Source organism: Salmo salar, chromosome ssa21, assembly GCF_905237065.1.
Source record: "Salmo salar chromosome ssa21, Ssal_v3.1, whole genome shotgun sequence".
NCBI lineage: Eukaryota > Metazoa > Chordata > Actinopteri > Salmoniformes > Salmonidae > Salmo > Salmo salar.
Genome location: NC_059462.1, coordinates 22,477,879 through 22,500,226, shown reverse-complemented (window position 1 = coordinate 22,500,226; position 22,348 = coordinate 22,477,879). Strand labels below are relative to the sequence as shown.

Genomic DNA, 22,348 nt, shown 5'->3' with positions numbered 1-22,348 from the left:
AAAAGTACAATTTAATCCATTTTAGAATAAGGCTGTAATGTAACAAAATGTGGAACAAGTCAAGGGGTCTGAATATTTTCCAAATGCACTGTATCTAACTCATTCATTCACTCACTCGCATGCGTTGATCTAGCTAGTTCACAATCCTGCCCTGCAGTCCTACACACACGCACACATAAGAGATAAATGACTCCGAGAGACCAGTAGGAGGTACATTTCAAAGAATTTATCACCAGCTTTGTAGAGAAATCATACAAAGATGTTACAGAATGCATTTACACGACTAGAAAGTTGGACACTTCATACACACAGCCAGTGGGAGAGGGATGGAATAGATTAGAACAATCTCAAGGCTAGAATCAGACACAGAGAGGAATAGATGTGATAAAGAGGTCAATGGAATAGGCTATTGTTTATATGTGTATTCCACAGTACTGTATGTTGAGTATAATTCTTATATGGATTTCAACCACAATACATGTTCATGTCATCACCAATCAACTGCATTACAGTTAAAAACAACTTTGACTAGCACCACCGATTTCTATATGCTAGCTATGCTACCAGCTTATACGAACAGGAGTTAGCATTTAGCAGTCACTTCTTCTAAACCTGAAAAGGAACAACTTCTACATGTTATGCAGCAAAAACAGCCAAATATATCCAAATCCGACTTTAGTAACCACATGACAGATTTGACGAATATCCATTTTGTTAGATCAGATTTGTTGAATGTGCGCCAATCTGGCATCCTTATTCTATCCCCCACAGTGTGCGTTCCATGTACCTCTTTACTGCATCTATCGGACATTGATGATGTCATACAGGGAATCAGAGGAGCAGCTGGGAGCTGTAGTTATAAAGGTTCCAGTTGGTTCCTGTAGTTCCATTCACTAGTTTTCAGGCAGAACCATTTAATACTTAAGCAATAAGACCCGAGGGGGTTTGGTATATGGCTAATATACCACGGTTAAGGGCTGTTCTCATGCACGACGCGACACGGAGTGCATGGATACAGCCCTTAGCTGTGGTATATTGACCATATACCACAAACCCCAGAGGTGCCTTATTGCTATTATAAACTGGTTACAAACTTAATCAGAACAGTAAAACTCTATATTTTTGTCATACCCGTGGTATACGGTCTCATATACCGAGGATTTCAGCCAATCAGCATTCAGGGCTCGAACCACCCACTTTATAATGTAGATTATATAAAGACTATACTTCTACTATACTTCTTAGAGAATGTTGAGATCTTCTTTGACATCGTTGTCCAATCCCTCTTCATCAGATTCTAGTTACAACCAGGTCGCAAAAGTTACGTTGAGGTGAATCAAGTGCAAAAAGATGCAATGCTTGGGGCCTGGCGTTAGAGGTTAAAGTTTAGTGCCAAGGTAGGATTATAAGCTAAACTAAAGTAAGGGATAGATAGCTTATCAGAGGAGTACATCAATAACAACATTACAGAACACCTAAATAGCTTCACTGGAGACGGATGGGCGGATTTACACAGTTCACAGTGTGCCATTTTAAGGCTCACGCATACACACATGGTGGTAGAAAGCTAACTGTAGTATCATGGAAGTTAGCTTGATTGTTTGTTTAGCCTCAGACGCTAACCTAATCCTGTAGGAAACAGAGCTCAGTCATTGTCCTACTGTAGGAGGGTGACACTCAATCCAAGAATGGGGTTGCAGCTCTAGTTAATGCCAAATGGGGGAGAAGGGAGAAATTGGGATGAGGGAGAAAGTGGGAGAAAGTGGGAGGAGGGAGAAAGTGGGAGGAGGGGACGGGAAAAGAGTTTCATAGTCACACAGGCACTTGATAAATGACAACACACCACCACGACTTGTAATAAGGCACGACAGACTATACTCACGACGTACGCACACGTCTTCGGGACGACACCACGTTAATCCACCACTCAATGTACGAATGTACAGTACGCTTCAGAACAGATGGGTTTACAGGTTGATACTTAGAGCAATCATTTGGTTAATCTACAGATCTATTTATTTATCTTTTAATTCCCTCACATTTTCTGAGGAGCAGTATCTTTCAATTCCACTGTTGTTTGTAAAAAAAAAAAAATCTATATATCTTATTGGATAGAAATCTTTTCAATACATATTTTTGGGGGGGATAAAATCTCTATATCTGCTGAAAAAATTGTGAAACTATTTATTCAGTATCATGGGGAAATTTGCTATAGCTATAAGGAAACTCAATGCTCTGGCTTCAGCAGAAATAGATGGGAGAACCAATATCATAAGGTTAAATAGACAGTGTTTATTTCCCTGGCTAATGGTTAGCCAGCTCAATAAATACTGCCTAATATATTTCTGTGATAAATCTAATACAGCATCTCAACATGTAGCAACGAGAGCATTAAAATAGAATGGTTACAAATAAGGTCTTTCCATAATTACACACGCACGCACACACACACAATAATGCATACACGCACAAGAATGCATGGAGAGACAGACACAATAAGTGTACTCACGCACACACGCACGCACGCGCATGCACGCACGCACGCACACACGCACAAACACACAGGGTTAGGTAGTGACATAATGGATGGAGCTTTAGCTTTTGATAAGGGGAGAATATCACATGTTTGTAGTACTGTAGTAATATTCTTAGTATTTTGCTTAGTTTGGTATTCTTAAAAAGGGTTAAGGACCCAGACAATAAAAGGATTGTCTCTAAAATGACTTCCAAGTGTAATGGCCATCTTCAACATACAGTTTATGATTATCATCGAGGATTGAGCCTCATTGTAAACTATGGCAAATATAAAATGAAACGCATGATATTTAACATTTGCTCATAGGAGATTAGAATGGAAACAACAATGACAGAAATCATAACATATGGAGGAAATACATTCAAATACTTCCATTCTCTATACAAGGCATACCATGACTATTAAGAGCAGCTTGATGGAGACGCAACTCTAGATGCAGGATTCTGGTTACATTAATAACACAGGTATTCGGACATTATTATGACGTTACTAAACTGTTATTATGACGTTACTAAACTGTTATTATGACGTTACTAAACTGTTATTATGACGTTACTAAACTGTTATTATGACGTTACTAAACGTCATCTTAGAGCTGGTTACAGCTTCTATGCCATTAGAGATCAGATCAGTCAGCACCTAAAATCAGCAGCGGTAATTAACACGGAAGTATCGCACGCACACACACACACACACACACACACACACACACACACACACACACACACACACACACACACACACACACACACACACACACACACACACACAGATAAATTAGTCTTGACTATCCTCAAACAGTCAACGCAGGTATGTGATTTTATTGGCAATTTCCGGAATGATAATGGTCATAGGAAAAGCTACTGTTTCCTTTTTCAATTACTCTGATTTAGTTGTCATCCGTTAAAGAGTCTGAATCAAACTTATTTTGGTTTATTTTGCTCTCACTCCCCCCCCCCCTCTCTCTCTCTCACACACACACACTCTTTCTCTCTATCCACTCACATCTTCCATCGCAAATCTAAGGTGTCAAAGACACAAATCCTAGCAGAACAGACAACTTTATTGTGAGTTGGTCTTGAGAGACGGTCTGTTGGGAGACTGTTTACACTAGTTTTAGAACAATGGATGGGGGCGATGGTACAGTAGTGAATGACAGAGTTGAACAGTCTTTACCAAGGCCGATAACACACTATGGCTACGTCTAACATGGCACCCTGTTCCCTATATAGTGCATTATTTTAGACCATAGCCATATGTGGTCAAAAGTAGTGTACTACTCTTGTTCTGGTCAAAAGAAGTGCACTGTAAAGGGAATAGGGTGCCATTGGAGAATTGCTCTGTAGAGATGCAGGAGAGAAGGATGAGGAAAGTGGGAGGGGTTTAGGTTTAGCTCCGGGTGAGAAGCCCCTTCTTATAGGCTAAAAGGCCTGCTGCCGTGGCAACAGACAGGACAGAGGCTACGCCCAGGAAGTTGATGAACCCACCCACCGACGGGAGGTTCCGCTCCCAGAAGGTGGTAACGAATGGGAGTGATGGGACTTCCTGTGTGAGAGAGCGAGAGAGAGACGGGGGCACAAAGTTAGGTCTACATTCGCTAATGTCCTTTAGATACTTTACATTTAAATTTAAATTTGTTTTATATGTGACTTATAAAGTATTGAAATCCTTACCATTGACTCAGGCTCTGTTTGCCAGATCTGATTCTGAGGAATCCTGCCTATCACACTCATGACCTGGAACAACAATTCATTCCTTTACAATACAAAAAAAATACATGTGTACCACAATTTCTTTGTAATATATTTACATTTTTCTTTTTGGGGGGATATAAAATAAATATACACTCCCCTGCGTATTTATTTGGACAGTGAAGCTAAACCTTTCAACTTGGCAAAATACTACAGCATTGGGATTTGAGATCAAGTTGTAAGGTGGCACCGACAGACATAGCAGCTCTGCTTCTAGCTCCTAAGCAACTTTGCAGTATTTTGTTTTTTTGTGTGTTATTTCTTACATTATTAGCCCAGCCCGTTTTGTGTTATTACATAAAGCCGGAAATAACTTTTGGATATCAGAGCGGCAGTAACTCACCAGCATTTTGACCAGGAATACGACTTTCCCAAATTGTATCCTTTGTTCGTAACCCCCAGGGCAATTGAAATTATCCCAGAGGCTGCTCCAAGACGACTTCTAGTCCAACTCAGGAGGCGTGCACACCATCCACCGCTTCCGAGTATATTACTCGCTAATGTTCAGTCTCTGGACAATAAAGTAGACGAGCTCAGGGTGGGGATCTCCTTCCAGAGAGACATCAGGGACTGTAACATACTCCCTTTCACAGAATCATGGCTCTCTCGGGATATACTGTCCCCGTCCATACAGCCAGATGGGTTCTCAGTACATTGCGCAGACAGGAATAAAGAAGTCTCCGGGAAGAAGAAGGGGGATGGTGTATGTTTCATGATTAGCTACTCATGGTGTGATAGTGATAATACACAGAAACTCAAGTCCTAAAATACCTGACAATCAAATGCCAACCGTATTACCTCCCAAAATAATTATCTTCGGTTATAGTAACAGCCGTGTATATTCCCCCTCAAGACGATTCCACGACTACCCTCAAGGAATTACACTGGACTTTATGCAAACTGGAAACCACATATCTGAGGCCGCATTTATTGTAGCTGGGGATTTTAACAAAGCAAATTTGAGGAAATTGCTACCGAAGTTCTATCAACACATTGACTGTAGTACTCGCGCTGGTAAAACACTCAACCACTGCTACTCCCCCTTTCGAAATGCCTACAAGACCCTCCCTCACCCTCCCTTCGGCAAATCAGATCAGGACTACATTTTGCTCCTCCTTTCCTATTGGCAGAATCTCAAACAGGAAGTAGCTGTGCTAAGGTCTATTCAACGCTGGTCTGACCAATTGGAATCCATGCTTCAAGATTGTTTTGATCACGTGGACTGGGATATGCTCTGGGGTGCCTCTGAGAATAACATTGACGTATACACGGACACAGTGACTGAGTTCATCAGGAAGTGTATAGGGGATGTTGTTCCCACTGTGACTATTAAAATCTACCCAAACCAGAAACTGTGAATAGATGGTAACATTCGCTCAGAACTGCCACATTTAAGCATGGCAAGGTGACTGGGAATATGGTTGAATGCAAACAGTGTAGTTATTCCCTCCGTAAGTCAATCAAACATGCAAAACGTCAGTACAGTGACAAAGTGGAGTCGCAATTCAACGGCTCAGACATAAGATGTAAGCGTGTTAACCCTCGCAAGGCTGCTGGCCCAGACGACATCCCTAGCCGCGTCCTCAGATAATGCGGAGACCAGCTAGCTGGAGTGTTTCCGGACATATTCAATCTCTCCTTGTCCCAGTCTGCTGTCCCCACTTGCTTCAAGATATCCACCATTGTTCCTGTACCCAAGAAAGCAAACGTAACTGAACTAAATTACTATCGCCCCGTAGCACTCACTTCTGTCATCATGAAGTGCTTTGAGAGTCTAGTTAAGGATCATATCACCTCTACCTTACCTGACACTCTAGACCCACTTCAATTTGCTTACTGCCCCAATAGATCCACAGACGATGCAATCGCCATAGCACTGCACACTGCCCTATCCCATCTGGACAAGAGGAATACCTACGTAACAATGCTATTCATTGACTATAGCTCAGCCTTTAACACCACAGTACCCACCAAGCTCATCATTAAGCTTGGGGCCATGGGTCTGAACCCCGCCCTGTGCACCTGGGTCCTGGACATCCTGACGGGTCGCCCCCAGGTGGTGAAGGTAGGACACAACACCTCCACTTTGCTGAGCCTTAAAACAGGGGCCCCACAAGGGTGCATGCTCAGCCCCCTCCTGTACTCCCTGTTCACCCATGACTGCGTGGCCATGCATGCCTCCAACTCAATCATCAAGTTTGCAGACAGCATAACAGTTGTAGGCCTGATTACCAACAATGACGATACAGCCTACAGGGAAGAGGTGAGGGCCTTGGGAGATTGGTGCCAGGAAAATTATCTCTCCCTCAACGTCAACAAAACAAAGGAGCTGATCGTGGACTTCAGAAAACATCAACGGGACCGCAGTGGAGAAGGTGGAAAGCTTCAAGTTCCTTGGCGTATACGTCACTGAAAGTATTCAGACCCCTACACTTTTCCCACATTTTGTTACATTACAGCCTTATTCTAAAATCGATTAAATAAAGAAAACAATTCTGCAATCTACACACAATACCCCATATTGACAAAGCGAAAAGTTTTTTTATATATTTTTTGCAAATGTATTAAAAATAGAAATACCTTACTTACATAAGTATTCAGAACCTTTGCTATGAGACTTGAAATTGAGCTCAGCTGCATCCTGTTTCCATTGATCATCCTTGAGATGTCTCTACAACTTGATTGGAGTCCACCTGTGGTAAATTCAATTGATTGGATCTGATTTGGAAAGGCACACACCTGTATATATAAGGTCCCACAGTTGACAGTGCATGTCAGAGCAAAACCTAAGCCATAAGGTTGAAGGAATTGTCCATAGAGCTCCGAGACAGGATTGTGTCGAGGTACAAATCTGGGGAAGGGTACCAAAACATTTCTGCAGCATTGAAGGTCCCCAAGAACACAGTGGCCTCCATCATTCTTGAATGGAAAAAGTTTGGAACCACCAAAACACTTCCTAGAGCTGGCTGCCCGGCCAAACTGAGCAATCGGGGGAGAAGAGCCTTGGTCAGGGAGGTGACCAAGAACCCGATGGTCACTCTGACAGAGCTCTAGAGTTCCTCTGTGGAGATGGGAGAACCTTCCAGAAGGACAACCATCTTTGTAGCACTCCACCAATAAGGCCTTTATGGTAGAGTGGCCAAACGGAAACCACTCCTCAGTAAAAGGCACATGACAGCCCGCTGGGAGTTTTCCAAAAACAAGATTCTCTGGTCTGATGAAACCAAGATTGAACTTTTTGGCCTGTTTACCAAGTGTAACGTCTGGACGAAACCTGGCACCATCCCTACGGTGAAGCATGGTGGTGGCAGCATCATGCTCTGGGGATGTTTTTCAGAGGCAGGGACTGGGAGACTAGTCAGGATCGAGGGAAGATTGAATGGAGCAAAGTACAGAGAGATCCTTGATGAAAACCTGCTCCAGAGTGCTTAGGACCTCAGACTGGGGCAACGGTTCACCTTCCAACAGGAAACGACCCTAAGCACACAGCCAAGACAATGCAGGAGTGGCTTCGTGGACAAGTCTTTAAATGTCCTTGAGTGGCACAGCCAGAGCCCAGACTTGAGCCCGATTGAACATCTCTGGAGAGACCTGAATATAGCTGTGCAGCAAAGCTCCCCATCCAACCTGACAGAGCTTGAGAGGATCTGCAGAGAAGAATGGGAGAAACTCCCCAAATAAAGGTGTGCCAAGCTTGTAGCGTCATACCTAAGACTTGAGGCTGTAATTCCTGCCAAAGGTTCTTCAACAAAGTACTGAGTACTTTGTCATTATGGGGTATTGTGTGTAGATTGATGAGGAAATCAAACAATTTAATACATTTTAGAAAAAGCCTGTGATGTAACAAAATGTCAAGGGGTCGGAATACTTTTCCAAAGACAGTGTTTTTATTTACCTAACTTGGCAAGTCAGTTAAGAACTAATTCTTATTTACAACGACGGCCTAGGAACAGTGGGTTAACTGCCTTGTTCAGGGGCAGAACGACAGATTTTTACCTTGTCAGCTCAGGGATTCGATCTTGTAACCGTTCGGTTACTGTCCAACACTCTAACCACTAGGCTACCTGCCGTATCTGTTTTACCATTTAGAATTCAGGGGACCTTATATATCTAGTCCCCCCATTTGAAGGTGTCATAAGTATTTGGACAAACTCCGTCTTCACTTCTCCTCCACATTTACTGGATTGGTTGAACAGTGCAGAAGAGAACCTCCCCTGGCAGTTTTTTTCTCGTCAGGACCCCAAAAAATTGAAGAGAAAGGGGAATACCTAGTCAGTTGTACAACTGAATGCATTCAACTGAAATGTGTCTTCCACATTTAACCCAACCCCTTTGAAACAGAGAGGTGCAAGGGGCTGCCTTAATCAACATCCACAGCACCCGGGGAACAGTGGGTTAACAGTCTTACTCAACCCAGGATTAAATCCAGCAACCTTTCAGTTACTGGCCCAACGCTTCTACCCTCTACCTGCTAACCTCCCCGGTTATTACTAATGGTGAGAGATTAGCATGTTTTGGGGGCATCATTTTGTGTGTCTGTAACTTTCTCACTCATCATTATTCACGATTCATTCATGATTATCCATAATCATGGTAGCATTCACATTAATGTAGAAGTGTTCAGAAACATACTATTTTGTTATTTACAATAAAAATGACTGATCAATTACACAAAACATTATTTAACATTAATTTCTATTGGGCACAACATAATCTGAAACACAACCAAAACAAACTGCAAATGCATCCAACAAGTTATAGAGTAACAAGCTTGATGTAGTCAATGCATGCTAGAAATATGGGACCAAATACTACACTTTTGACTAAATGCAGTATACTATAAGTGAATTTGTCCAAATACCTATGACATCTTAAAATGGGGGGGGACTAGATATAAAGTGCATTCATTTGGAAATGGTAAAACAGATATGTACTGTATGAAAGTAGCCTGAAATAAAAGGTGACATTCTGTACCATTTGATCTCAAATCCAAAATGTTAGCGTATAGAGTCAAATAAAAAGTTTTAGCTTCACTGTCCAAATAAATATGTACACTTTTAGAACAAAATTAGCTATTAAGAACCCAAAAGGATTCTTCGGCTGTCCCCATAAGATAACCCTTTGAAGAACCCTTTTTGGTTCCAGTTAGAACCCTTTTGGTTTCAGGTAAAACCCTTTTGTGTTCCATGAAGAACCCTTTCCACAGAGGGTTCAACATGGAACCCAAAAGGGTTCTCCCTGGAACCAAAAAGGTTTCTCCAATGGGGACAGCCGAAGAACCTTTCTGGAACCCTTTTTTCTAAGAGTGTAGGGGAGTGTATTACTGCATTGTGAAGGCTCTCACCTCTCTGGCGGCCCTCTCCCCTGCCTGAACAGCCCCCTCCATGTAGCCACTCCACTCAGTAGCTGTCTCAGTGCCTGCAAAGTACAGTCTGCCTACTGGCTTCCTGAGAACCCTAAAAAGAGAAGGGAGGAGAAGAGGGAGCGGAAGGAGAGGAGGTATAAAGGTTAAATAAAAGGTTAGATAACGTCACTGTGTGTGTGTGTGTGTGTGTGTGTGTGTGTGTGTGTGTGTGTGTGTGTGTGTGTGTGTGTGTGTGTGTGTGTGTGTGTGTGTGTGTGTGTCTGCTACTTACTTGCCGTACTGGGTGAGTATACCAGGGGGGAAGTAAGCAGTGTAGCAGCCTCCAGAATACTCCTCCTCACACCAGTTCTTCTCCTCATAGTGCACAGGCTGGGCGAGAGAGGATTGGGGGTTAGTACTCATATCAAACTGAAAGCTACAATCCTTAGTTGCTACATCCATCCTTGGACCTATACATTTATGATACATACCCATTGATTGTTTAAGAATAAAACTTAGAAATGCCTGATGAGCTTAGTGTGTGTGTGTGTCACAGTGTGTGTGTGTGTGTGTGTGTGTGTGTGTGTGTGTGTGTGTGTGTGTGTGTGTGTGTGTGTGTGTGTGTGTGTGTGTGTGTGTGTGTGTGTGTTAATTACCTCTGATGATTTTAGGTGCTGACTGATCTGATCTCTAATGACATAGTCATGATGTACAAATTAAATATTAACAAATACTGTACAGTCTCAAAACATGGTTAAAACTATAATTGACGGTCAGTGCTTGCATCCATAGCTGTCAATGTATTTGAGAGTGGTTCACAATTCTACTTCTATCTACAATATGATGTAATGTTTTCATAGAATAGTAGCTAGTAGTAGTAGTAGTAATAGTAGTCATAGTAGTAGTAGTAGTAGTAGTAGTAATCATAGTAGTAGTAGTAGTAGTAGTCATAGTAGTAGTCATAGTAGTAGTAGTAGTAGCAGTAGTCATAGTAGTAGTAGTAGTAGTAGTCAGGGTAGTAGTAGTAGTAGTAGTAGTAGTAGTAGTAGTCATAGTAGTAGTAGTCATAGTAGTAGTCGTAGTAGTAGTAGTAGTAGTAATCATAGTAGTAGTAGTAATCATAGTAGTAGTAGCAGTAGTAGTAGTAGTAGTCATAGTAGTAGTAGTAGTCATAGTAGTAGTAGTAGTCATAGTAGTAGTAGTCGTAGTAGTAGTCATAGTAGTAGTAGTAGGCATAGTAGTAGTAGTCATAGTAGTAGTAGTCATAGTAGTAGTAGTCATAGTAGTAGTAGTCGTAGTAGTAGTAGTAGTCATAGCAGTCATTGTAGTAGTAGTAGTCATAGTAGTAGTTGTAGTAGTAGTCATAGTAGTCATAGTAGTAGTCATAGTAGTCATAGTAGTAGTAGTAGTAGTCATAGTAGTAGTAGTAGTAGTAGTAGTAGTGGTAGTCAAAAGTAGTAGTAATGGTTCCACTCACGTGCAGAGCTTCCTCTGAGCCCAGCACTCTGGAGTAGATCTCACAGATCCTCTTCTTCCTACAGGGGACAACACCCCATTTTTAAGGGTTAAGGAAGGGATAGGGTTAAACTCTCAATACTAGTACACATGGACATTCCTACTAGCATAGTACACACACGAGGAAGTGAAGTAAAACACACTGTAGGTACTGAACACGTTAAACAGTCAGACAGATGTTTACCTCTCCTCTCTGGTCAGTTCACATAGCTTCCTACACTTGCGGGCCAGGATGAAGCTGTGACAGAGGAACCGGAGAAATACAGTTATTACCACAGTTTCTTGTTCTTTATAGGTAATCATACTGGGATGCAGAAAACAAAATATCTGTGTTTACCCCATAATGGCGGGCACAGTCCCATCAGGCTTTGTGTCATCCAGAGTCAAGCTGATGGGGGCCTCTTCCTCCTCGATCACCATAGTGCCACAGTATCCTGAGAGAGGGGGAGGAGTGAGATACAGGAGAGAAGGAGGACAGGAAGAGAGAAGGGATCATTAGACATGGATAAGGAGACAAGGAAGAGAGGACATCTATCCCTCAGTCCTTCATTTATTTCTCCAAGTTATCTCTCTAGTATACCACATATTTGATGACAGAGCCCATGGACCCTCCCTCCCTCCCTCCCTCCCTCCCTCCCTCCCTCCCTCCCTCCCTCCCTCCCTCCCTCCCTCCCTCCCTCCCTCCCTCCTTACCTTTCTTCCTCCAGAAGTTATCTCTGTAGTAGACCATACACTTAATGACAGAGCCCATGGGGACCCTGTGGATCAGCTGGTTTCGGAGCGGGGGCAGCTCGGGGTTAAAGTGTATCTTCAGGTTCAGACCAGGGGCGGTCGCCACAATCACATACTTGGCCTGGGAGAAACAAAACACACCAGAGAAGAGTTGAGGCCTACGTGGTGTGTAGTGTGTAGTGTGTACCTCTCCAGTTCTCCCCGGGAGACTAAGCAGCTCTAGGGCACTTCTGCTTAATGGGTTTTAACAGGGAAAGAGGATGTGGTCTGGATAGAGAGATGAAGACCAGCTTACTTACAACAATGTCCTCAGGCTTACACACACACACACAGACACACACACATGCACTCCCGCCCGCCCGCACACACACAAATGCACACAAACATACGCACGCATGTAGGCATGCACGGCACACAGGCACGCACGCACACACAAACTAAGGGGCCCTGTAAGTACAGAGTTGTATGGATAAATGAAGGATTCCTAGAATGTTCCAGGAGTTCTAGAATGCAGATTTACAGTAGTCACAACATGGACCTTATGAGGTGTCATGTATTATGAACATACAAGCTCTAGATGGCAGCAGAGGCACAACCTGATTGGTTACAACAGTGGAATGTACACTTTATAAACCGTAACTAGTTTTTTTTGCTAACTTACAGCAACAAGTTACCTGTAAGTTACTGTAAAAAAACAGGTAGAATATGTTCCTGTCAATTCCAAAGAAACTTTGGTTAAATTAAAGTTTTCTGGGAAGTTACGGTAACATACTGTTACTTTTTTTTAATAATAACTAAACGGTAACTGGGTACAAGTAAGTTATCGTAAAAACAAGTTGCATTTTTTTACAGTGTGGGCTGACATCATCAATAGGTTGATGGATTGGAGATGACTGCTCTCTCACCCACCTTGTATGTTTCCTTGTTGAGAGTCTCAACCTCGACCATGTCCCCTGTCTGATCGATCCTGTAGACGGGAGATTCCATCTTGACACACTCACCCAGCTCCTTGGCCATACACTCACTGATCTGGCTGGAACCGCCCACAAACTTCCTCTCCTGAAATGTAAATACTGTATCATCAGTCATATGAATCAAATACACGGAATGGTAATAAGGCCTAACCTGCTCCAAGAGGGCGCTGCTCTGCGACTGACCCCGTGCTGTTTCCAGCCTCTGTGTGTTTGTGTAATGTTCAGAGGGTTGGGAAAAACACAAGACAGGAAAAGACACATTTATTTTACAGTGGACTATTACTGAAGTGCAGTACTTTTGACAAAGTTAGATGTAGTATTCTCTACAGGCTGAATCCTAACGTCAGAATACGCGCTATCCTAATCCTAATGACATCAGTGCCAGATTTACACCCTATGAGACATGAAATTGTTGTTCTGTTCCTTCTTCTGCCTCCCTAAATATACCTAAGACACTCAGACCCCCTGGGACAGTTGACTGATGTTTCTGTGGTGAGCTGTCATGGCCTTAGAAGACAGTACAACAACACTCATTTGAAGTGTAGTAAACTGAAATCAGTCAGGTGTATTGGAAAGTGAGAGTGGGTCTTGGCAAGGCCACATTACAAAGTACACAACGCTGAGTAACCTTTGACCCTCTCCATATGGTTAGTGTCAACTTCCCTCAGTTTTCTCTGATAGGAAACCCATTGTGTGCCTTCCACTGTGAGATTGGGCCAGCTATAACTACAGGGTCTCAAGGCAGGTCAAAAACTGATGATGGCAGTGGGACATTTCTGCATGATTGTAAGTGATGTTATACTTTCACCTGCAACCAAGAAAAGTTGTTTGTTTCAAAACACATGTACACACATAGTTGTTTTGAGTTGAACAGATGGAGAAGGATTTGGAACAGTGACCTAGAGTGTAGTGGATCTTTATTATGCATCTCCATACCATAGCAGTACTCTACTGAGGACAATTTATCTGCAGAGAATGTGCGACTATGCTTGGCATGCATGACAATTGACTTCAACATAGGAGCAAATGCTATATCAACTCATGACAAACTTAGGTTTCTCTATTGCTCTACCTGGAAAACAAACACACTGAATGAAAACATTTGGAGCCAGAGAGCGGGGCGGACCAAACAGGAAATGAAAGTGGATGACCTCACAACAACATCCTCTAATTACTCCAACACATCCCCTTCAACCGTCACCTAGGCAATGGAGCCACTCAGCTTTTCAATGTAAACCAGAGCAATGGGTTCTCCCTGGGCTCTGAAGAACAGCAATTGTGGAGGGAGGGATTATTCCTGTAAATTAGAGAGCAGGGAATGAACAAGGCTAATTTGGGGGGGTTGAAGGACGGCTCTATAGGGCCAGGGAATGGTAAGATTTTGAATGGCTAATTTTGCCACCAGAGGTTTCATGTTAGTGACAATCTAAGTAGAATCCAAATGAGAATGTTATTGTTGTGGAATGTTTTGTGCTAACATGGAGGATAGTTTGCTGAGCTCAGTTCAAAGGCTCCTGCATGAGAGGCTCAGCTCAGCAAACCTAGAACCCAAGCCAAAAACAGGGCTTACCCTATTTTACAGGGCAAACGTCTCCTTATTCTATGTAGGGTTCTTCATAGAACCCCTTGTATATGGTTGTACCTAAAACATTCTATGAAGGGTTCAGCATAAAACCCTCTATGAAGGGTTCTACCGAGAACACTTTTCTCTTTGGAGGGTTCTTCTTAGAACCATCAATGAAAGGTTCCACCAGCATTATTAGACTTTAAAATAATTACATATATCATACAACCTTTCTTTGAATTTCTATCTACCCTACCACAGTGGTGTTAGGAAACCCCTGGTTTACAGGCCACAACAGGCCTGCAAATCACATTATGTTGGCTTGCAAAGTGATATGCAATTCCTATTGTAATCTAGCCAGAGTTAGGATATCCTACAAGTGGATTTTTTTTATCACCTGTATTCAGAATGACTGCCAGGGTAGGGAAGATTAACTACCTCATCATCTAAACTGGAACAACCATTCCAGTAACGGGTGCAATAAGTCCAACTACTAACAGGTTGGATTAGTTTAGAAAACAAACAATTCTGAAAATCTCCCTGCAATAGAGCATGCTGGGAAATATAATATATGTTTCTATGTAGAACCCTTCTTGCCTTCCAAAGAACCCTTTTGCCATCTATATAATCCTTCTTGCCAAAGAATCATCAAAGAACCCTTCCTTCCAAAAATGGTTCTTAGGATGTTAAAGATTCTAGGTAGAACCCTTTGCCTTAAAAGACACTTGTCTTTTTCTAAGTGTGTAGAACCCTGTATGGATATGGAAGAGCCAGTCCACATGGTCAGAGAGATAGCCAGGCAGGCAGGCAGGCAGGCAGGCAGGCAGGCAGACAGACAGACAGACAGACAGACAGACAGACAGACAGACAGACAGACAGACAGACAGACAGACAGACAGACAGACAGACAGACAGACAGACAGACAGACAGACAGACAGACAGACAGACAGACAGACAGACAGACAGACAGACAGACAGACAGACAGACAGACAGTTGTGTACAGTACCTGTCCTCCGTTGGTGGTGGAGAAAATCCTCATGGTCCCTCCACACTGCTTGACGTACCAGAGGAACCACAGGGCCGACACCTCGTGGGGTTCAGAGGTCACGTTCACGTTCACAAACAGAGTGGCAAACCGCCTCGCAGAACTGTGAGGAGAGGGAGGAGCATGCACATGCGCACACACACAGACAACATACAACACACACACGTAATCACTCAATCACAAAGACTATAAAAAGTGTAACATTATTGAATGATGCTCCATGAGGTTGAATGGTCCTGTGTGTATTGTGAAATGGGTGTAGTATAGTACCTGGTCCAGCAGATCTTGTCAAAGAGCTGCTTCATGGTCATCTTGTCCCACTCCTCAGCATGGGGAGCCCTCCATGGAGCCTCTCTGGGGATCTGGAACACACACACAAACACACTATGAGGGTAGGACCATCAAGAAGTATCAATGGCTAGAGACTAGGGAGTAGGGGTTGGTTTGGGATTGGGATTGGGCCTGAGATTTGGAGGGGATGGCTGCACTAGACAGAAAAGGATGCTTTGTGTGTTTACCTCGCTGCCCATCTCATCCATCTTCCTCCACAGGTTGTTGTAGTCCATCAGGGCAAATGGATTCCACATGGGGGGGAAGGAGCCTCTGAATGGGTAGGACTTTCCCTGTAGGACACAACATGCATGAGAGAAGACATGGAAAGGTTAGTTATCTTCAACATCGTCATCATCTTCATCATCCTCCTCGTCATCGTAATATTAATCTTCATCATCATCTTAGTCTTTGTATTCATCATCCTCCTCCTCATCATCATCAGCAGTAACAGCATTATCTTCATCATCAGCATCATCATCATCACCATAGACTAATAGCGATCTGAAAAAGCAATATTTTGCAAATGTTTCGGTTCTACTGACATTCTGAACTGAACTACACATTTGTATTTGTATCTATTATGAATCCCCATTAGCTGCTGCCAAGGAAGCTAAATACGGCAGTAACGACATTATAACAAAGAAATAACATTAAAATGCATTTTACAACAGATTTCACAATACATTAAGTGTGTGCCCTCAGGCCACTACTCTACTCCAACACTATTCAGATGTACGTGTGTGTATAGTGTGTATGTTATGTGTGTTTGTATCCGTGTATTTGTACCTGCGTGTGTGACTCTTCACAGTCCTCACTGTTCCATAAGATGTATTTTTATCTGTTTTTTAAATCAGATTTTACTGCTTGCATCAGTTACTTGATGTGGAATAGAGTTCCATGTAGCCATGACTCTATGTAGTACTGTGCGCCTCCCATAGTCTGTTCTGGACTTGGTGGCATGTCTTGTGGAGTATGCATGGGTTTCTGAGCTGTGTGCTAGTAGTTTAAACAGACAGATCTACGTGTACATTTAAAAGTCAGCCATGCTACCCTGTTCTGGACCAGTTGTAATTTTCCTAAGTCCCTCTTTGTGGTGCAATATAACTAGGACCTGTAGAACCTGCCTTGTTGATATTGTAGTTAAGAAGGCCGAACTGTTGTATTATGGACAGACCTCTCCCCACCTTAGCTACTGTTGCATCAAAATGTTTTGACCATAACAGTTTACAATCCAGGGTTACTCCAAGCAGTTCAATCTCCCCAACTTCCACACTATTCATTACAAGATTTAGCTGAGGTTTAGGGTTTAGTGAATTATTTGTCCCAAATACAATATATTTAGGACTAACTAATTCCTTGCCACCCATTCTGAAACTGACTGCAGCTCTTTGTTAAGTGTTGCAGTGATTTCACTCACTGTACTAGCTGACGTGTATAGTGGTGAGTCATCCATATACGTAGACACACAGGCTTTACTCAGAGCCAGTGGCAGGTCATTAGCAAAGATTGAAAAAAGTAAGGGGCCTAGACAGCTGCCCTGGGGAATGCCTGATTCTACCTGAATTATGTTGGAGAGGTTAAAATTAAACAACACCCTCTGTGTTCTCTTAGACAGGTAACTCTCAATCCACAATATAGCAGGGTGTGTAAAGACATAAGATATACTGTAAGTTTTTCCAGCAGCATACTATGATCGTTAAGGTCTAAAGCCACACTGAAGTCTAACAAAACAGCTCCCACAATCTTTTTATTATCAATTTCTCTCAGCTAATCATCAGTCATTTGTGTACGTGCCATGCATGTTGAATGCCCTTCCCTATACACATTGATCTTCTGCCTTCTCCCTGACAGAGGGAACTGTGAGGCAATCCCTACCCCACAGCTAGCTCCGTTGGGGGCGGATTACGATACGGCAGCTTGCTTCATATTTCACTCCAGATCAAAGATAGCAGCTAATTGCACATTCAGCAAGGCAGATAAGATTATCGCGATCTCACGCTCACACTATTTCTCAACCCCTACAGGTTTGTAAAGTAGTGTAGAGTTAATTTATTTGTGATTTCTAGACATTTCCATTGAATGTGGGGCTTTAGAAAATAGACTGGAAAAGCCATATCAGTTCATTCAACAGTGTGCGTTTGTGTGTTTCTGTCTGTGTTACTCTAACATAACTGCTATTAATCACTTAGGTTGACAGTTAAATGGATCTACCTGAAGGCCCATTAAACATATAACTACTAGAGAGAGAGAGAGAGAGAGAGAGAGAGAGAGAGAGAGAGAGAGAGAGAGAGAGAGAGAGAGAGAGAGAGAGAGAGAGAGAAGGAGGGAAGGAGAGACAGTGTCTGACATACAGTGCATAGACAATGGTGAGGAAGCTGTGGACCTATAGTCCCTATACTGTACTATAGTCCTATACTCTACTATAGTCCTTATACTGTACTATAGGCCTCTTATAATGTCCTATAGTCCTATACTGTCCTACCTATAGTCCTATACTGTACTATAGTCCTTATACTGTACTATAGTCCTATACTGTACTATACATGTAGTCCTTATACTGTCCTATAGTCATATACTGCACTATAGTGCTTATACTGTCTTATATTCCTTATACTGTCCTATAGTCCTATACTGTCCCATAGTCCTTATAATGTCCTATAGTCATATAGTATCTTATAGTCCTTATACTGTCCTATAGTCATATACTATCTTATAGTCCTTATACTGTACTATAGTCCTTATACTGTACTATAGTCCTATACTGTACTATAGTCCTATACTGTACTATAGTCCTATACTGTACTATTGTCCTTATACTGTATTGTAGTCCTATACTGTACTATAGTCCTGTACTCTACTATAGTCCTTATACTGTACTATAGTCCTATACATGTAGTCCTTATACTGTACTATAGTCCTATACTGTACTATACATGTAGTCCTTATACTGTCCTATAGTCCAATACTGTCCTATAGTCATATACTGCACTATAGTCCTTACACTGTCTTAAATTCCTTATACTGTCCTATAGTCCTATAGTCCTTAGTCCTGAAGTGTTTGATATAGGACATTAAAAAATACAAGTTGATTGACCCTGAATATGAAAGCATCTCTGCAATGCACTATATGTTGTTCCTTGAAAAAGTAAATTAATGTCTGCAAAGAGTATTTCATGAAACTCAGACTATAATGCATTTCATGTATAATTCATATAATTTTGTAACAGTCAAAAGACTTGACCTTGGCTATTCAAGTACAACTTTTATGAAAGACATTCTTTGTACATGCTTTTCTAGAACTGCACTCGTCTTACAAAGTTGTTTCACAGTTCCTCTTGGCATGCTAAACCCAATCTGAGCCTAATTTATTTTAATTACATTTTGGTCACAACATCAACGTCTACTTATCCAAAGCTTCTTAGGGCCTGCACTCAGGATATGCAAGAATTGGGCTGAAGAACTCAGCATAAGTACATGTACAACATACAAAATATATATCAAACTTTCTGCCCTCTCTCTATCTTTTATTAGGTGTTCCTTATGTTTGGTATACTCAGTATATAGTTAGTGATTAACTAGTGATTATTATGATATATTCTACAGTATGGCATTTGTCCTAGTTACAATCAATGGAATGTCCAAGTCTTGATGAAAAGAGCTACGGTTGTAATGTGTCCTTATCAGTTAGAACCGATATCGCACCTGAGTTATCCACATGACATTAGCTAGTACAGTACAGTACTGAGATAATTCACTCTCTGGGGGGTGTTGCATTTTCATGGTGGAAGGGATGGAAATACACACAAACAAACACACACACTCACTCTGTGATACAGGGTTATGATTGCCAAAAAGATCATCAAGGACAACAACCACCTGAGCCACTGCCTGTTCACCCCGCTACCATCTAGAGCGAGGTTAGTACAGGTGCATCAAAGCTGGGACCGAGGCTGAAAAATAGCTTCCATGTAACGGCTGTCATATAGAGGGGACCAAGGTGCAGCGTGTTGAGTGCTCATAATTATATTTAATGAAAACTAAAGACTTTGACAAAGAAACAAAACGACAGCCAACAGTTCTGTCAGGTTACATACATGAAACAGAAAACAACTACCCACACAAACCAGGTGGGAAAAGGCTGCCTAAGTATGGCTCCCAATCAGAGACAACAATAGACAGCTGCCTCTGATTGGAAACTGATTGGAAACCAAAACATAGAAACACAACACATAGAATGCCCACTCCATATCACACCTTGACCTAACTAAACAGAGAAAAACAGCTCTCTTAGGTCAGGGCGTGACAGTAACCCCCCCCAAAGGTGCGGACTCCTGGCCGGAAACCTGAACCTGTAGGGGAGGGTCCGGGTGGGCATCTGTACTTGGCGGCGGCTCTGGTTCGGGGCGTAGCACCCCCACCGCCCGCTGATCCCCCCGCTTCTGTGTTGCCGGAGGAACCAGACTGTGGATCATCGCCGGAGGCTTTGAAACGCCGACTGCCGTTGAAGACTCGGGGCTGCGGACCGCCGCTGAAGACTCGGGGCTGCGGACCGTCGCTGAAGACTCGGGGCTGCGGACCGTCGCTGAAGACTCGGGGCTGCGGACCGCCGCTGAAGACTCGGGGCTGCGGACCGTCGCTGAAGACTCGGGGCTGCGGACCGTCGCTGAAGGTTCCGGACTGGGGAGCGTCGCTGGAGGCTCCGGACTGAGGGAGCGTCGCTGGAGGCTCCGGACTGGGGAGCGTCGCTGGAGGCTCCGGAGTGGGGAGCGTCGCTGGAGGCTCCGAACTGGAGAGAGTCATTGTAGGTTCCGGACCGGGGACCGTCGCTGCAGGCTCCGTGCCATGGATCATCACTACAGGTTCCGTGCCATGGATCATCACTACAGGTTCCGCACCATGGATCATCACTACAGGTTCCGCGCCATGGATCATGACTGGAGGCTTCGTGCCATGGATCATCTCTACAGGCTCCGGGCCATGGATCATCCCTACAGGCTTCTTGCCATGGATTATCCCTACAGGCTCCGGACCATGGATCATCCCTACAGGCTTCTTGCCATGGATTATCCCTACAGGCTCCGGGCCATGGATTACCTCTGGAGGCTTCGTGCCATGGAACATCCCTACAGGCTCCAGGCCATGGATCATCACTGGAGGCTTCGTGCCATGGATCATCTCTACAGGCTTCGGACCATAGATCATCACTGGAGGCTTTTCTCGTGGAGCTGGAACAGGACTCACCGGACTGGAGAGACGCACTGAAGACCGGGTGCGCAGAACTGGCACAGGGCATACTGGACCGTGGAGGCGCACTGGAGGGAGAGTGCGAGGAGCAGGCACAGGCTCACTACGATAAGCATGAGGAGTTGGCTCAGGTCTCACCCCTGGCCCCGCCAAACTACCCGTGTGCCCCCCCAAAAAAAATTTTTGGGACTGCCTCTCGTTCTTCCCCGGTAGGCTACGATACCTGTCCAATACCTGGCCCCAAGTCCAGTTTCTCCTTTCACTCCAGTCCTCCATAGACCAGGTATCCATCTCCTCCCGGGCACGCTGCTTGATCCAATTGTGGTGGGTAGTTCTGTAACGGTCGCCGTATAGAGGGGACCAAGGCGCAGCATGTTGAGTGCTCATAATTATATTTAATGAAAACTAAAGACTTTGACAAAGAAACAAAACGACAGCCAACAGTTCTGTCAGGTTACATACATGAAACAGAAAACAACTACCCACACAAACCAGGTGGGAAAAGGCTGCCTAAGTATGGCTCCCAATCAGAGACAAAATAGACAGCTGCCTCTGATTGGAAACCATACCCGGCCAAAACATAGAAACACAACACATAGAATGCCCACCCCATATCACACCCTGACCTAACTAAACAGAGAAAAACATCTCTCTTAGGTCAGGGCGTGACATTCCATCTTAAGGCCATCAGACTGTTAAACAGCCATCACTAACACAGAGAGGCTGCTGCCTACATACAGACTTGATATCATTGCCACTTTAATAAATGGATCACTAGTCACTTTATTAATGCCACTTTAATAATGATGTTTACATATCTTGCATTACTGGGGCAGCAGGTAGCCTAGTGGTTAGAGTGTTGGGCCAGTAACCGATAGGTTGCTAGATCGAATCCCTGAGCTGACAAGGTAAAGATCTGTCGTTCTGCCCCTGAACAAGGCAGTTAACCCACTGTTCCTAGGCCGTCATTGTAAATAAGAATTTGTTGCCTAGTTAAATAAAATGACTCATCCTGTATGTATATACTGTATTCTATGCTGCTCTTCCATACATTTATATGTACACTTATTCCATCCCTTTGTTTGTATTAGGTAGTTCTTGTGGAATTGTTAGATTACATGTTAGATATTGCTGCACTGTCGGAACTAGAAGCACAAGCATTTCGCTACACTCGCAATAATATCTGCTAACCATGTGTATGTGACCAATAAAATTTGATTTGAGGGTGAGTGCCTTTTGATGAGGTGCACTACCATGGCAACCAGCCAGGAAGGTACCAGAGTGAGTGTACATGCAGATCTCAGACAT

At 43.2% G+C, this 22,348-nt stretch overlaps 1 protein-coding gene across 1 annotated transcript in view; it reads right to left on the bottom strand.

Annotated features, from left to right (window-relative positions):
• Positions 1 to 211: 211 nt before the first annotated feature.
• The window catches only part of mao (monoamine oxidase), a 51,692-nt gene continuing 29,555 nt past the window's right edge, over positions 212 to 22,348 (bottom strand). Inside the window, exons 4-15 of the mRNA XM_014164473.2 lie at positions 15,982 to 16,086; positions 15,734 to 15,825; positions 15,425 to 15,566; positions 12,788 to 12,937; positions 11,840 to 11,999; positions 11,484 to 11,580; positions 11,331 to 11,384; positions 11,109 to 11,166; positions 9,924 to 10,021; positions 9,632 to 9,743; positions 4,210 to 4,272; positions 212 to 4,081 (exon numbers count right to left, since the gene is read on the bottom strand). Coding sequence (XP_014019948.1) covers positions 3,926 to 4,081; positions 4,210 to 4,272; positions 9,632 to 9,743; positions 9,924 to 10,021; positions 11,109 to 11,166; positions 11,331 to 11,384; positions 11,484 to 11,580; positions 11,840 to 11,999; positions 12,788 to 12,937; positions 15,425 to 15,566; positions 15,734 to 15,825; positions 15,982 to 16,086 — 1,287 coding nt within the window. The 3' untranslated portion in view covers positions 212 to 3,925. The remainder of the gene's footprint in view (positions 4,082 to 4,209; positions 4,273 to 9,631; positions 9,744 to 9,923; positions 10,022 to 11,108; positions 11,167 to 11,330; positions 11,385 to 11,483; positions 11,581 to 11,839; positions 12,000 to 12,787; positions 12,938 to 15,424; positions 15,567 to 15,733; positions 15,826 to 15,981; positions 16,087 to 22,348) is intronic.